We start from the raw sequence: 15,947 nt of genomic DNA on the forward strand, positions 1-15,947 counted from the left end.
ATTAGTTTAACACGTGAGAGATGAACGGCTAGAGCACTGCTTAATGGATAAATTGAGGGTAGCTTAGGCTGAGATGTATAGGTATATCATAGTTTTCTAATTAAAAAATAAATAAAAAATAAAATAATTCCCAACTCAAATCTCCCACTTACCCACTATGATCGAAACACGTGAAAATAATGTCATGGCAATGATCATTTTTTAACAACTCATGATCTCGTTTTAAATGGACCCCAAGTCGAGTTCCAAAATATAACATCCGTCTTTACTACAAAATTTGAAATATGAACCTCTTTTTATAGTTCTTAATTTTTCCTCTGTCATACCGAACGGTAAAAAAAAACTATCTAAACTATCTATTTCTATGTCTTATTCCACCACCGGCGATGAACATTTTTAGCCAAAAGTATCGTATCAGGAAATTGCGCAAACCGCGCGCCAATAGAACGAGCAAGTACTAGTATTAATGTATTATAGTCTGATTGATACTTTAATGTTCAACTTCTATGTTACTGACATATCGCTGAAAAACAAATATATGTGTTGTGAGTTGTGACTTGTCAGACAAATCTTATCATATTTTATTACTAATAAAGTTAAAATAAGTTTTAAGTTCAACAGTAGGATCCGTGAAGTTCAGCTAAAATTTAATTCTTAGGTCTACTAAAACTAGTGTATTGATTTTGCCCGCCTAGGGCAGCCCCTGCCCTGCCCGTCCGTATCCTATGCCCGGGGTATCCGTGCCCGAGCCCGGGTATAAGTCGGGTAAACGGGTACACGAGTACGGGCAAACAATGAGCCAGTCACGATTTTTTGGGCAAATACCCGACCATACCCGTACTCAATCATATCCGTGCCCGTACCCGTGTACCTTTTTTTTTTAAAAATTCAAAATTCAAAAAAATTTCCCCCCACCCCCTACAGTATATATACTGTTTTCTGTTTTTTTTTTCTTCTTTTTTCTTTCCTTTTTTTTTTTTTTTTTCTAACAGTGTCGTAGAAATATTATTACGTGTTTATAATTCGACTTTTAAAACCTGAATAGTTTAATATCAAACAGTATATATATATATATACATATACATAAAATTATCAAGTCACATTTTTATAATTCCTACAGTATATACTATAGCCTATCCGAACCATGTTGACAGAGAGAAAATTAATGAAAGTCCAAAATAATAAAATTAAATAATCAAGTCCAAAATTACAAATTAATATTATAGGTATGATATATGTGATGCATATATATTATATCATGTTTATAAAAATAATAAAATTTGATGTGTGTTTTACTATTTATAAAATGATTTGAATCTTTCAATGATATAAAATTGATGGTTGTTGTTATGTCACCTAAGCATCCGATTTTTTTATTTATATCCAAAAAATAAATCAAATTACAAAAAATAACCACTTCGGCGTTGAATTTCGAAAACTACCTAATCCGGTTATATAGTAACCGTATTTTTTTTTCGGTTACTCAATTCCCGGATTAGTGAAATGGGTCCGATTATTGGTTAACCGGAAATGAGCAAAATGTTTGGTATGGTATATGTCCGGTTAATGGGGCACCGGTTTTGTGTGTTTTTTTTTTTTTTTAAACAGAATTTTTTTTGTATTAAAATATTAGAAATGTTGAATATATTTCTTTAAAAATAGATGGAATACAATATAATTTGATTTATTAAAAAGACTACAACAAATAACCCGGATCAATATTTTTCAGGTCGGATTTTTCGCGGCTCTAAGAAAAATTAATATATTTCTTTATGTGTTATTGGAAAAAATATAAAAATGCTTAGATTCCGAGTTATTGATCCCGGTTCAAAAGTCACTTCTAGGTAATCTAGAAAATATTAGGATCTTTCTAGTACATTTAATTTATTAAAAGTTGTATCTATTTTGAGAATTATTTTTGAATAACAATCATTAAATAAATTAAAGTTTTTATTTTTTTTCAAAATAGATACATATACATATATTATCTCTCCTCCTTATTAAGGAGCTTAGTGTCTAGATCCTGCAAGGGTCTTGATTTATTATTTTTTTTCAGAATGATGCTCAGCCGTTGAATTTTTAGATCGCACATAGATGAATTTTCCAAATTATGAGCTTCAACACTTAAGTATGCATTGGTCGGGCCGCATATGATCCTAGTGCTGCGCCGCATATGATCCCAGTGCCCGTAGACCGCGCCTCTGAACCACGCACGGCACCTGCGGACCGAGCCTGTGCACCGCACACCCTTTTTCTTTTTTTCTACTGAAGGCGGGATTCGAACCCAGTTGAGTTCTGTTGGTCCCAAAATTCTCACCACTACACTAGAGTTCACATGTGTTATCTTGTAGATAAATATAGTATTTAACTATTTTTCTCTACAAATTTGATTTAAATTATCTCTCCTCCTTATTAAGGAGCTTAATGTTTTCTACTACATAATTTGCTCCCGTTGCTGTGCACGGGCACGATTACTAGTAGGAAAGATGAATACCTCATACTTTAGAACTTAACATTGAATGTAAACATTAATGACACGAACACAATTCTATTTAATGTTTCATTCGGGGTCTGTCAAATACCATGTTCATAGAACATGTATCTATGTGATTAAAATGACATCTCGTGTCAGGTCGTTTGTAAAACTTAATCATCTTTTAATCCACATACTAACCTTATTGCGGTAATTAGTGTTCCTGCTAATTACCTCGGTCAATGACTTTATAAGAGTGTATATCATCTATATTATGGAGTTTCACAATTTTAGTCATGAACTCGAAATGATCCATAAATTCAATAATGCTCAAGGCAACAAAATGATATATAAATAAACATTCAATTCATGAACAAACCTTTATGATAAATTATCGTATTATTGACTTCTAGATTATTACAAACTAACACCTTCGAAAAGGGAGGTAACACAATTGGCTAGGAAAATGTCCTAGAGTTGTTATACCCAGAGGTCGAGAGTTCGATTCCCTCTCACGAACCTTGGTAGCTACTACCAAGTTTTTAAAAAAAAATTGCAAACTAACACCTTCTAGAAAAAGGATATAAAAATAATATAATTAGTCCATGTGTTTTCATTAAAAGATCAAATATAGGTTTCACAATCATTGTAGTATATGTTGATGATTTAAACATTATTGGATCTCCTGAAGAGATTGAGAATGCTGCAAAATTGTTGAAGAATGAGTTTGAAATGAAATACTTTGGTGTTACAAAATTTTGTCTCGGCCTGCAGATCGAACATTTAAAGAATGAAATATTTATCCATTGATTAAATTATGTTGAAAAAGTATTAAAGAGATTCAATATGGATAAAACTCATCCTTTGAGCACACCAATGGTCATACGATCGTTAAATGCAGAAAATGATCCTTTTCGTCTGTAAGAAAATAATGAAAAAGTGCTTGATCTTGAAGTACCATACTTAAGCACAGTCAGAGCATTATTATATCTTGCAAATAATATGAGACCTGATATTGCATTTGCAGTAAATGTGTTAGCAAGATATAGTTCCAAACCAACCAGAAGACATTGGAATGGAACTAAACAAGTATTCCGGTATCTCTGCGAAACTAGAGATATAGGGTTATACTATCAAAAGGATACAAAATCCAATTTAATTGGATATGCAGATGCATGATATTTGTCAGATCCACATAAAGCACGATCTCAATCGGGATATATATTCACCTATTGTGGAGCTGCAATTTCATGGCGATCGACAAAACAAACTTTTACAGCTACATCTTCAAATCACGCCGAACTGACCGCCTTATACGAGGCGGGTCGAGAATGTGTTTGGTTACGGTCAATGATTCAAAATATTCAAGAAGAATGCGGACTTGGAAACATCAAGGTAAATCCTACTCTGCTAAATGAAGATAATGCAGTATGCATTGCACAAATCAAAGAATGATATATCAATGGAGACCGAACTAAACATATTTAACCAAAGTTCTTTTCGATATATGACCTACAAAAGGAAGGTGTAATAGATGTTTGCTAAGTCTGATCAATCAACAATCTGGCAGACCTATTCACAAAATCTTTACCGACAAATGTTTTTGTACAACTCACAAAGAAGATAGGTCTAAATCGATTGAAGGATATTCAATGATATCAAAATGATGGGAAGCATTATACGCACTGTACTCTTTTTCCCTTAACCAAGTTTTTATCCCAATGGGTTTTTCTTGGTATGGTTTTTAATGAGGCAGTACATGGTCCTAAAGTATCATGTTAATATTGATCCTGAAGTATTATATTAACAGCGTATAATGAAAGATAAACATTCAAGGGGAAGTATTATAAAATATATTTATGTGGATGTTCAATCTATAACATCCAATATTAACTCTTATTTCATTGCCCACTACCTCCACTACTATGGGCATTTATTTTCTCCTTTATTATTGTAACATCTATTTCTAGCCTATAAATAGAGGTTTTGTAAATGGAGAATGAACACATATATTATATACAGTAGTGGAGAATAAAATTATATTATTGCTTTCTCTATATCTCTTGTTATTTACTTTACTTTTGTTGCAATTTTATCTTAATTTTACAATAAATTAAACGTTTTGATTGATTTTATACAAATTAATTATAAAACTGCCACATTTGGAACAACGACATATTTCATAAAGTGGATCAATATCCGTCAATTAAATTTGTTGTATAAAACCAATTATACTTTTTTAGAAGAAAATATTTAACCTTATAACTTCTTTGAGTGAGGCTCTCGTAATTTCCATATTATATAATAACGTGCAATGTGGACTTATATTATCATTTTTAAAATCAAAACAGTCAATCTAAACTGTTGAACATGGTAATGTAAAAATGTACTTGAAGGCCAAATTCTACATTTAAAAAAATAAATAGCTATTTGTCTACAAAGATAGAAAATTACTTGATTTGAATATTCCAATTATTTAGAAACAATAATTTTCTACTTATATAAATACATTACAAAATTCTAAAAAAATGTAAAAATTTGGCTACAAGAACATTTTTTTATGGTTCAGATCAGCCATTTAAACCATAAAAATAAAAATACGAATCCATAACACATATCTATCTGTAATATGCATATTATTATATCATCACTCATAGACAGAGCCAGACTTTTGAACGGCTAGATATATATGAAAGTCAATTATATATAATTTTTGTATAGGCAATGGAGAGTCAATTATACAAATCCACGACATTTTACTCCAAATTACATAAAAAATTATAAAATAATACAAAAAAGTTGAAAAGAAAAAAAAATATAAAGATCAAATGATCTCATTCTTTCTTCTTAATTCCGCTTCTGCCCTCACTCTAACTTCTTTTGTAATCTTCCCCTAGAATACAAAAAAATGCAACGGATTAAAAAGAAAAACAGCACACAAAAGGCCATAGAATAAAATGACTGGAAAAAGGACCAAAAACAGTGCAGCCTATGGGCCATTAACCCAGAGAGAGAGAGAGAGAGAGAGAGAGAGAGGCCCCAGGGGACAGTAGGGACTAGGGAGAGGCTTTGACAGGAACAGCTTAACTGCTAAATTGTCAAAAGGGGGGGAGTTCTCTTGATTCCTCACTGTTAGATCTTGGATGGATGGATGGAAGGAGACGAAGAAAGAGAGGGGTTCTGAAACAAGATCCACTAACTGTACGTGCATGATCCATCTACTTTGGTGTGACTAGTCGACATTGGATTTTTGGGAGCTTGAGCTGTTCTGTATTTTTTGATATTTCGTAACCCAGTTTTATAGCGTCTCCAACCTTTTTCTTTGCTAGAATTAAAGCTGATCTTTTTTTCAACAAAATAAGCACCATCCTATTCTTCTATCCGAACCGTTCAAAATCGATCACACGGTTTCAATTATTTTTTTTATATCAATATAATTTATTAAAACAAATCAAATATAAATGAAACCGTATGATCAATTTTGAACGGTCCAGATATAAGAATAGAAGGATGCTCCCTTTCAGATTTGAATATTTTATTTGCTATTTGCTTTCATTTTTATCACTGTTATTTATTAATATTATTCATGACTTTTTTTTTTTTGCAATGTTGTGTGCGTCGTGGACTTCTGAGAGAGATAATTGCTGGATTTTTTTTTTTTGATAAATATTAGGGTCAAACTATCTAATTATTTAATATTTATAATTATAAATATTTTTTTTAGTTCCTAATTTGCAATATTTTATACCGAGAACATTGTTTTGTTATTAAATCAGAGACTGATTCTCAATTATCAAACTTTAATTACCATGCATTCCATAAAAAGGAATAAACTAAGTTGATATGAGTTTCAACAACAAAATATTACCGGGTATGCATATATATAAGATCTGCACACCTCTGAAAATGGAACACGAATATTATCTGAACAATATTTTTTTGTAATATTTAGTCAAAATTAATACAATTTAGTCGCACGTAGATAATATTTAGATAATACATACGCGTGTGCAAATATTATCTGCGTAACTTAATTTTTTCAAACACGTGTCTATTTTTCATGTGAAATGGTTTTTTTTTTTGAGGTGAAAGCCCTTAGGCGTTAATTGGAGATAATTGTGTATGAAGTATTTGGTTTTTTTTTTTTTTTCCGTTTTCTCCGGTGATAAGTTTATTGATTTTATTTTTACGAAATTCATTAACAATAATTATTTTTGATAACATACATTTTACAGCTGTCAAAATAATGTGTAGTTTATTCCTTGGTGGCATGCATTGAATATTATGACATTAAATGCTGACCTGTCAATGACTTGCACAGCAGAGATTTCACGTTGGGGTAATTAGTTTTGTGATATATATTTTTTATTCATAATTAAGTTTTCTTGCGTCATTAGTTTCATGCTTAGCTTAATTAATACAAGTATCTTGATGATTTGGAATTTCAGACAAAAATTAATATTAAGATTTACTCTTCAATCATTATCTTCACTAAATTTTAACTGACATGAAAATACCATATAAGACTCTATACTTCAAATATCGAAGTAAACAACCATTTTTCTAGACTAAGCACATTTTTTTTCTTTTACTATTCTCGCATTTCTTATCTACATTTTCAAAGCATAATTTCTTATCATTAGCACAAAACAATGCTGTTGAAATCAAAGCATGACATGGGATCCATGGGAGCCTTGATGCTCAGATGAGATTTGTGCCTAATTTATTCGGTCAGAGGTGTGGCGAGGACAAAGAAAGATCGAAGCAGATAAGAACGGAGATAAGAAGAAAGAAGAGAGAAGATGAGGAGGAAATCACATTACTGCTAACAACATCACTCTCATCAACCATAAGCATGTACCTTATTTATGTATATAGATAGTAGATACTACGGGTAAGGTGGAGCGAATTTACAGCACCTCCATCCAAATATGGTGAATCAAGATGAGAGAGCAGTGAAACATAGCAGTGGCCAAATCTATTAATAAAAGCACTGCTCGAATTAAATAAAGGCATAGTCGACTGAACGGAATAAAAAGAGGAACGACGGAGGACGGAAGAAACCACAGACTTCTTCGACTCTCGAAATCTCTTATAAAAAGCCTGCGATATATTAAAAAAACTTACAGAGGAAAGAAAATAATGTGATAAGACTTGAAGGCTCAACTCATAGAATATATCATAGATCATATATTTTTGTCTATGCAATCACAAAATATGATGTTTTGTGTCCAATCAACGACTTTACCAATTCAAATCATCCTTGCTCCTATAATTACAATTTCAATTGTAAGATTCAACTAATATTTTAATACACTTCTGATATCTTTCCAATTAAGTTATAAAATTAGAATTTGTCTAGCATCAAAACGTAATTACAATTTCAATTGTAAGATTCAACTAATATTGTAACACACTTCTGATATCTTCAAATTAAGTTTATAAAATTATAATTTGTCTAGCATCAAAACGTTTGAAATTCTATCTAAGTTTTTAGAGTAAAGATTAGATATCAAATCACCAAACTATTTAATATCTACGATAAATTATCCATCCGTATTTCAAATACACAACTAGAAGCAGAGCCATAATATAAAAATGGAGGTTAGTTGATCTCCATTTTTCTTTTTTTTCAGAATTTGTTACTTATTTTCTATATAATATATAGTAAATTGTTACAAGTAGTGCAAAATGATTATGTTTGCAGTAAGAAAATTTTATCTAATTGATCTTCATTTATGTTTAACCATTATAGTTTGAAAGTCTGACTCTGTTCTTGACTGCGACTTCCTATGTACAAATGTTATTATCTTTGCCACTAGACCAAAAATGATTTTCAATTTCGATCTAAGTTTAAACAAGTTTTTTTTGTGATTTCAAAATTCAAACAATCAATCTAAAACACTCAACATATTTTCCAAATTAAAATGTACCTGAACACCAAATTTTACAATAGGAAAATATATACTGATTTTCATACATTCTAAAAATAATAATAATAATAATAATTTTTGAAAAAATATATAAAATTTAATTTTGAGACACATTCATTCTTATATGGAGAATATATGGAGCATTTGAAAGAGACCGGGCTGGGTTGAACACCGTTGTAAAGTGTAAAATTGACAGTTATTCCCTTATTTTTACAATTAAATGGTCGGCATTTGATTTAGAAGAAGATTCTCTATAACGAATATGTCGGTCGTGACTGGATAATCATTCATGACATGATACGATGACAAAACGGTGGCAAATGGCAATGGAAGCTGCCTGCCTCCACATAGTCATTGGTCACATGTAGAGGCAGTGTATATACTATAGTTCCCTGACAGAGTGTTGATTTTGTGCATACCATACGGTTATATATTCGGAGTCACCTGATCTAAGTCTAACCGATGCAATGCAATGCAAACAGATACATATATATCACACAACACACATTCTTGATTTGAAAGGACACAGGCAGGCACATCTGCTTACAATTCAAGATGGACTCCACGAGACGAGACTAATTGCTGTCTATATCTATATAATAGAAATTATAAGTCAGATAAGAAGCACACGAAACGAAGGCAAGAGATGGAATATGAATCTAATTAATTATTAGTTATTTTATATCTAAAACGTTATAATTTTGATAGAAATTGTAAGTCAGAGAGCGTTATCAAGGACCTACCAGTCGCATTATTATAATTGTGCACTGCATTTATGATAGATCATCATTTAATGCGAACAAAATATAATATCTAATTAATGATAAATACATGACGCTGACGCTCGTAAACATGGTAGTAATAATTAGTGTTTACTTACGAGTTATAAAGTTGATCATCATTTTTAAGAGTTTTGTCAATTTCTAATCAAATAGTGTCTAAAATAAATAACATCAGCAAATCAAATTATCCGGATCAGAAAAGAAAGCTCAAGGGATCATTAAATGTTGTTAGATTAATTAATAGGGGAGGGATAACTGACGCCAGATTGTTGGGGGGTGCAACTTGGTGCGGTGTAGGAGGACCACTGAAGCACGAGAAAAATAGCGCAGAATGGAAGGTTAATTATAGAAATTCACATGCGAAGGGGGGTCGTAGGTAGGACCCATAAATGGAGGAGTAAATGCTCTTGCTAACTCCGGCGCGCCTCTTCTGACACTGCGCCAGTGGGTTCAACAACACGCGTTGTGGCCAACTATTATCACCACTCTACCTTTCCTTCTTTCTCCATTCCCTTCACAATACATGCCTCCATTCATTCTTCAAATTTTACTTCCAACTTCACTGGCTAAATTGCAATTATTTTAGATAATTTAAGAAACAAAATATATGAAAATCAAGATTATTTATTATTGATAGACTTCAAACTAACTACTTAAGTATTTATTTTAGTTAATTGTTGCTCAAGAAAACATTATTTTTTTTCATTTTCTTATTTTTATTTGAGTTTATCATGTATTATTAAAGAATAATAAATTTAAAGTATTTGAGTAATTTTTTTTCTAAAAAAAGCTTCTTGTGTGCAGTGCAGGAGTGGAGGAGATGGAGGTACATTACATTACATAAAGAGAGAAATGGAGACCTCCATGAAAGAAAACGGAGAGAGCTGAGGAGCAATGTGAGCGCGTGAGTTTCGTTTTGGTTCACTGGGCGGTGAGCGCACCTCGCTTCTCTTGAAGTTGCTGAAATCATAGTACCAGCCTGTCTACTGGGTACATGATTAAACGGTAAAAAATCACATTTTCTTACCGTGTACCTTTTTTTGCAGCCAGAAAAGGCAGTCACACTCTAAAATATCATCTTAACCCCTCAAAACATTAATATTATATATTTCAACTCAGGAAACCTCTTTTTTTTTTTTTTTATTCCATATCTTATCTTCTGAAATAAAAAAATAGCTAAGTTTAGTAGAGGAAATTTTTTTATCCATAAGAAATTATAAAATTTGAACGTACATAAATAAAAAGAGTATCTTAATTGTATCAAATGTAGTAAGATCGGACTCATTGAGTCCGATTCATAATTTTTTTTCTAACTATAGTAGAGGAAAAAAAGAAAACTTTATGGACCGATTTATAAAGGAGTTGATTTTCTGAAGCACAAATCCTATGTAATTATTGATTTTCTATGAACACAAAGACTTTTGTGCAGCAGAAAATCAATCTCTTTATGGATCGGAATCATTGAGTAAGATCCATAAATTTTATAATTGATTTTCTACGGCACAAAACTCTCTGTATCAATAGATATAGATGATTTTGTGCCACAGAAAATCAACATTTTTATGGATCGGACTCATTGAGTTTGATCCATAATTTTTTTTTTTGTAAATTCTATGTACAGTTTAAAAAAAAATATATGGATCAGACTCTCTTACTACATTTAATACAAACGAGGTACTCTTTTTATTTTTGTAATTACGAATTTTATAATTTTTATGAATAAAAAATTTCCTTAATAGAGATAGCTTACTTAGTTGGATCCGACTCTGTTGAATTGTGTGCGTAACTATGTTCAATACAATATATTGACGATCCACTGAAAAGATTTAATTAAAATAATTAAAAAATTCATCCAGATCATGTTTGATTGTGGAGTAAGGAGTGGATTAAATTCTTTACTTCACACTTAATTCATCAAACAATGAGTAAAATTGATGGAGTAAGTGAGAGTAGTATTTGAATTAATCCAATTTAGCTTACTTCACCAAACATAATTAACTTACTGCCTTAACTTGGAGTAAGCAATTTAATCCAGATTAAAGTTGCTCCGCAACCAAACATGACCCTAGGAGTTTTAGTTGTTGCCTTAGTAGCAGTACTCGTTGAATTGTACATTATGTATATTTTAATTAATATCAATTGATTTTGTGTTGTTAGTTAATATTTGAATTTGGAACTTCATCATGACGGTAATATAAAAGGATAAGCCTTAAAAATTAATTAGGATTTTTTTTACTTGGGTGTTTCATCACATGCTTTGTGAAGGTTATCTAGTCAAATTGATGCTTTAACCGACCTAAAACATGTATTTTTCATGAATTTTACTTTTCATAGAACTATATAAGGTTACTATGATAATGATACAACGGTCATCCGAATTTAATTTACTAATGAAATACTACATTTTGTGTTGATTATGTGGAAGCAAAGGTAAAAACACAGGTAATTTCTATTTACGTTCTATCCAGACACTTTTATTTATTTTTGTTGAATTTCAAATCTATAATGTTTAGTAATATCATGGTAAGGTAGTTGTGGTCATTGAGTTTAAATTTTTGGTATAGGTAAACAAAAAGCTGATACACTAATTAAAGTCTACCATAGTAAAAAGATGTTTCATTGAAAACAACTCACCAAATTCTTTCTTCTAACGGTGTTTTGTTGGCGGAGAAGGGGATTAAGAGTTTGAAAAACAAAATGCAAAAGCGGCTAACGTAAAAGGGCGAAAGAGAGAAAAGAGAGATTTAGCTGCTCTGTACTGTACTGTACTGTACTCTGAAAGAGCCTTCCTCTCTCTATCTCTCTAAAAACCAACAACTAAGGACCCAAGAGCTTTTCCTTCAAACACACACTAAGCGCTCTCTCTCTTTCTGTGTGTTTCAGCATTTTCTAAGCAAATGTTTTCTCTCAGTCTCGGTCTCTCGGAGCAGTGAATATTTAGGATAGCACCCCTGTTTTTGTTTCTTATTTTCCTTTTCACTTTCTATCTCCGTCACCTTCTCTTCTTCCCCTGATTTTAAGGGCTCTTTGACCAGATCTGTTAACACTTTGCTTGCGTTGCGCGCATCCTCTCTCTCTCTCTCTCTCTATTCAGTGGAGAAGCCATGAGTAAAGACGACTCCAATTTCCTCAAAATACAGGTTTCTCTCTCTCTCTCTCTCTCTCCCCTCCCGCTCCCTCTACCTCTATCTCCCTTGCTTAGAGAACTTGGTGGTTCCTACACTTCTGTGTTTCTTCTCTCTGTTGCTAACCATGATTTTCTTCTCTTCTTCTTTCTCTGTTTTTTTTTTCTTTTTTTTCAGACGTGTGTGCTGAAAGTGAACATACACTGTGACGGTTGTCAGAAGAAGGTGAAGAAGTTACTTCAGAAAATAGATGGTGCCAGTTTCTCTTCACTCCTCCACTCACTCTGTCTCTATGTAAAGATCTCAACTTTTCTTTTATGCATGTTGGTTTACTCTTGTTTTGCAAAATCTTTCAGGTGTATACACTACGAACATAGATGCCGACCAAGGCAAGGTTACAGTAACAGGCAGCGCTGATCCTGCCACCATTATAAAAAAGCTCAACAAGGCCGGTAAACATGCCGAACTCTGGGGCGCCTCTAAAGGAAACAACCTCTCCAATCAATTTTCTAAGCTCAACCTTGAAGGTGGTAAACAAAAAGACGGTGGTGGTGGTGGTGGTTCGGCCAAGTTTCCAAAAGGAGGTAATGGACATGGGCATGGAAATCCGGGAAATGGGAATCCTGGAAAAGACCAATTCCCTCCAAAGGGCGGGATGCAGTTGCAGGGAATCAACCCACAACAGCTGGCGCAACTCCAGCAGATACAGCAGATGAAGGGCTTCAAAGATCTCAAGCTCCCGCAACTCAAGGATTTCAAAATGCCACCTCTTGCCAACAATGGTGGTAATAACGGTAAGGACAATCAGAAACAGGTCAAATTTGCACTGCCGCCCGAAGATGAATTCGATGAGGGGAGTGAGCTTGATGACGACTTTGACGATTTTGATGATGATGAGTTTGATGATGAGATAGACGGGTTTGATGATGATTACTTTGATGAGGCGAAGATTGTTAAACCAGTGAGTGTGAACGGTCAGGAAGGAGGCAAGAAAGGTGGTGGGGGTAATAATGGTAAGAAAGGGGATGTGCCAGTACAGAATAAAAATGCTGGTGGGGGTAATGGAGGTGGGAAGAAAGACGGGAATGGCGGAAAGGGGAACCCGAATCAGAATCAAAATCAGAGCGGGGGTAAAAATGCTAATAAAGGTGGCGGTGGTGGTCCAAGTGGTGGTGGTAATAATAACCAGCCGAATCATGGCGGTCCGGGAAATGGAGGTGGCAAGAAAGGAGGCAATGGAGGCGGGCATCCTGCCGGGGGTGCTGCTCATGGCGGGCCCCGTCCTCAGTTGCTGCAGATGGGAAAACCCGATGCCAGGATGATGGGCCAAATGGGTCAAATGGGGCCCATGATGGGGCAGATGGGTGGGCCCATGAGCATGGCAATGGCTGGTCCTGGAGGTCCTGGTGGGGCCCACATGGGGAATATCGGGGCTGCGCATGCGCAGGGGCTAGCGGCAATGGGTGGTCCTCCGCCACATGAAATGAATCCGTACCAGCAACAACAGTACCTTGCTGCGTTAATGCAGCATCAGCAACAGCAGCAGCAGCAGCAACAACAACAACAGTTGCAGCAACAGCAGCAGATGCAACAACAGCAGCAGATGCAGCAACAGCAAATGATGATGAATGGTTATGGACATGGCCATGGACACGGGATGCCGGCACATCCACAAGGTCATCCCGGTATGGGATACCAACATCCCGGCATGGCGTATGGGTATGGCCGGCCGGCATACATGCCGCCACACATGATGCATAACCCACATGGTGCCGACCCGTATACAAATTTTTTCAGTGATGAGAACCCCAACAGCTGCTCCCTCATGTGAAAGGATTGAGGAAAACAAAAACAAAAAAAAAGGAAAAGATAAAAAGGGTGTCAAATAGTGGGTTGTGTGTTAATGGTGGTGCTTCTCTAATGCTTTTTCTATAATATTCAGAGACTTTTAAGGGGCAGTATACAAGACAAATGGGGATAATATATCAGAGACCCTAGTTTTTGTATTCTCTTTTTTCTAATGTTGCCATCTTAATTTTCTTTCTTTAAAAGTTCGTCACTTGAAGGTGAAGTTAGGTATAGTACTTGGTTCTTCTATCTATATAATAGATATTCTCATAACATAAGGTTGGTTACTTCATGTTTGTTCTTCAAGCTTTGGCAAAGAGGAAAAGAGAGCGAGAAAGGGGTTAGCTAGGGTTTGCTTTTATGAGCTCTTGTTGCTATGTGCGATGTTACAACTCTTTTCCTTCTATAGTGGGTGTATTTATTTGTGTGTTTTATAAGTGGCAAAAAAGAAAATGAGGATAATAATGGTGGTCAAACTAATTGTTTGGTGGTGAGCGACTCTGCTTTGCTTTTCTTTTTTTTTTGCTGCTCCGTTATCTACATTGTTTCGTTTGTCTAACATTTTGTCGGAATGGTTTATTGGGTCGGGTTACAAAAAACGAATTATCCAAAAACCCAAATGGAATATGCTGGTAGAAAATAATTTTATTTAGTCTCCACTCTCCAACAAGTTTAAATTATGAAGAGTCAACTATTGTAGTAAAGTTATATTTACAATGTTAATTATTATTCAAATTGCATCTGGCAATATTCAGAGTTCATTTTTCATGTTTCACAGTGTCTTTTGCAAGTTCCAAAAACTATAAATATTTAGTTATTTGCCGTTGAAATCATTCCAAGTTGGTTATCTTATTCTTATCTAGCATGTGAAACGAAAGTTGACAAACTGAAGCTTGGTTATCTTATCTTTGAGAGATTTTGTTGGGATTGAAAATTTTTCCATTTTGATGTAAGAAGTTTTATTCTGGCAATTTTTTTTCATATGTAGGCTTATTTATTTTGTTAAAAAATTGAGAATCTCCTTGAGCATATAGTTTTGTTGTGAGTTTTTAATTGACTTGTGTCAGTCACATAAAACTGTGGAAAATTAAAATGAAAAAACTTGGAGGGCTTTTAAGCAACTAATGGGAGATTACGTAGAGCAATTACTTGTAACATGGATTGCTCATTGCTTCGACTTAAAAAGTGCACGTAATGATGACTGTGGAGTGATTGTCTCCTAGTTAATTGCAATATTATAAGTAGTTCGTATTAAATTGCGATCACCGAGACACATGATTGTATCTATGGCTTTATGCTATGCAAATGCAAGGGTAATCTTACACTAAAATAAAATAAATAAAACCTCGTATGGCTGATAAGTTTCTCCCGAAAATCACCTCCAACTCATGCCATTATGTGGCACAGAAACTTCTTTAAATACTTCCAATTGTTGACATGACATTTGATTTGTAGCTGTTATTACTACTACGTACTTTTAGGTATGGTTAGCCTAGTTAACCTAGCTAGTTACTGAGGCATTGTTAGCCTAGTTTATCCTTTTTAGCTCATCTTTTGTATACTCAAGGCATGTTGGTATAGTCTCTGTACCAATACATTTTGTAAGAACAACACACTATTAGTTTCGTAATGAAACCAATGGAGAAAAGGCAAGGAGGCAGGAGGCAAGGAGGCAAGGACAATAATGAGATTAAGTAATATTAGTCCCTGGTTTTACTCCCCGTTTTAAGGTGGGGGCACTGAATCATTGCTCTCTATTGCTTCAAAGTTTTAACATTACCTTAGT

General features: G+C 33.9%; 2 protein-coding genes across 2 annotated transcripts in view; both read left to right on the plus strand.

Annotated features, from left to right (window-relative positions):
* The window catches only part of LOC144547294 (nudix hydrolase 16, mitochondrial-like), an 82,028-nt gene that overhangs the window by 37,874 nt on the left and 28,207 nt on the right, over positions 1–15,947 (plus strand). The gene's annotated exons all lie outside the window — the stretch shown is intronic.
* On the plus strand, positions 11,883–14,650 carry LOC144547293 (uncharacterized). The gene is made up of 3 exons (XM_078295904.1): positions 11,883–12,328; positions 12,491–12,566; positions 12,670–14,650. Exons 1-3 carry the CDS (start codon positions 12,293–12,295, stop codon positions 14,142–14,144), a joined length of 1,587 nt encoding a protein of 528 aa, XP_078152030.1. The 5' UTR covers positions 11,883–12,292; the 3' UTR covers positions 14,145–14,650.

This window comes from Carex rostrata, chromosome 31, assembly GCF_964058835.1.
Source record: "Carex rostrata chromosome 31, lpCarRost1.2, whole genome shotgun sequence".
Taxonomy (NCBI): Eukaryota; Viridiplantae; Streptophyta; class Magnoliopsida; order Poales; family Cyperaceae; genus Carex; species Carex rostrata.

Coding starts and splice junctions, on each gene's coding strand:
- LOC144547293 (XM_078295904.1), top strand. CDS start 12,293: ATGAGTAAAGACGACTCCAATTTCCTCAAAATACAG. Junction 12,329..12,490: donor CCAATTTCCTCAAAATACAG/GTTTCTCTCTCT, acceptor CTTTTTTTTCAG/ACGTGTGTGCTGAAAGTGAA. Junction 12,567..12,669: donor GTTACTTCAGAAAATAGATG/GTGCCAGTTTCT, acceptor AAAATCTTTCAG/GTGTATACACTACGAACATA.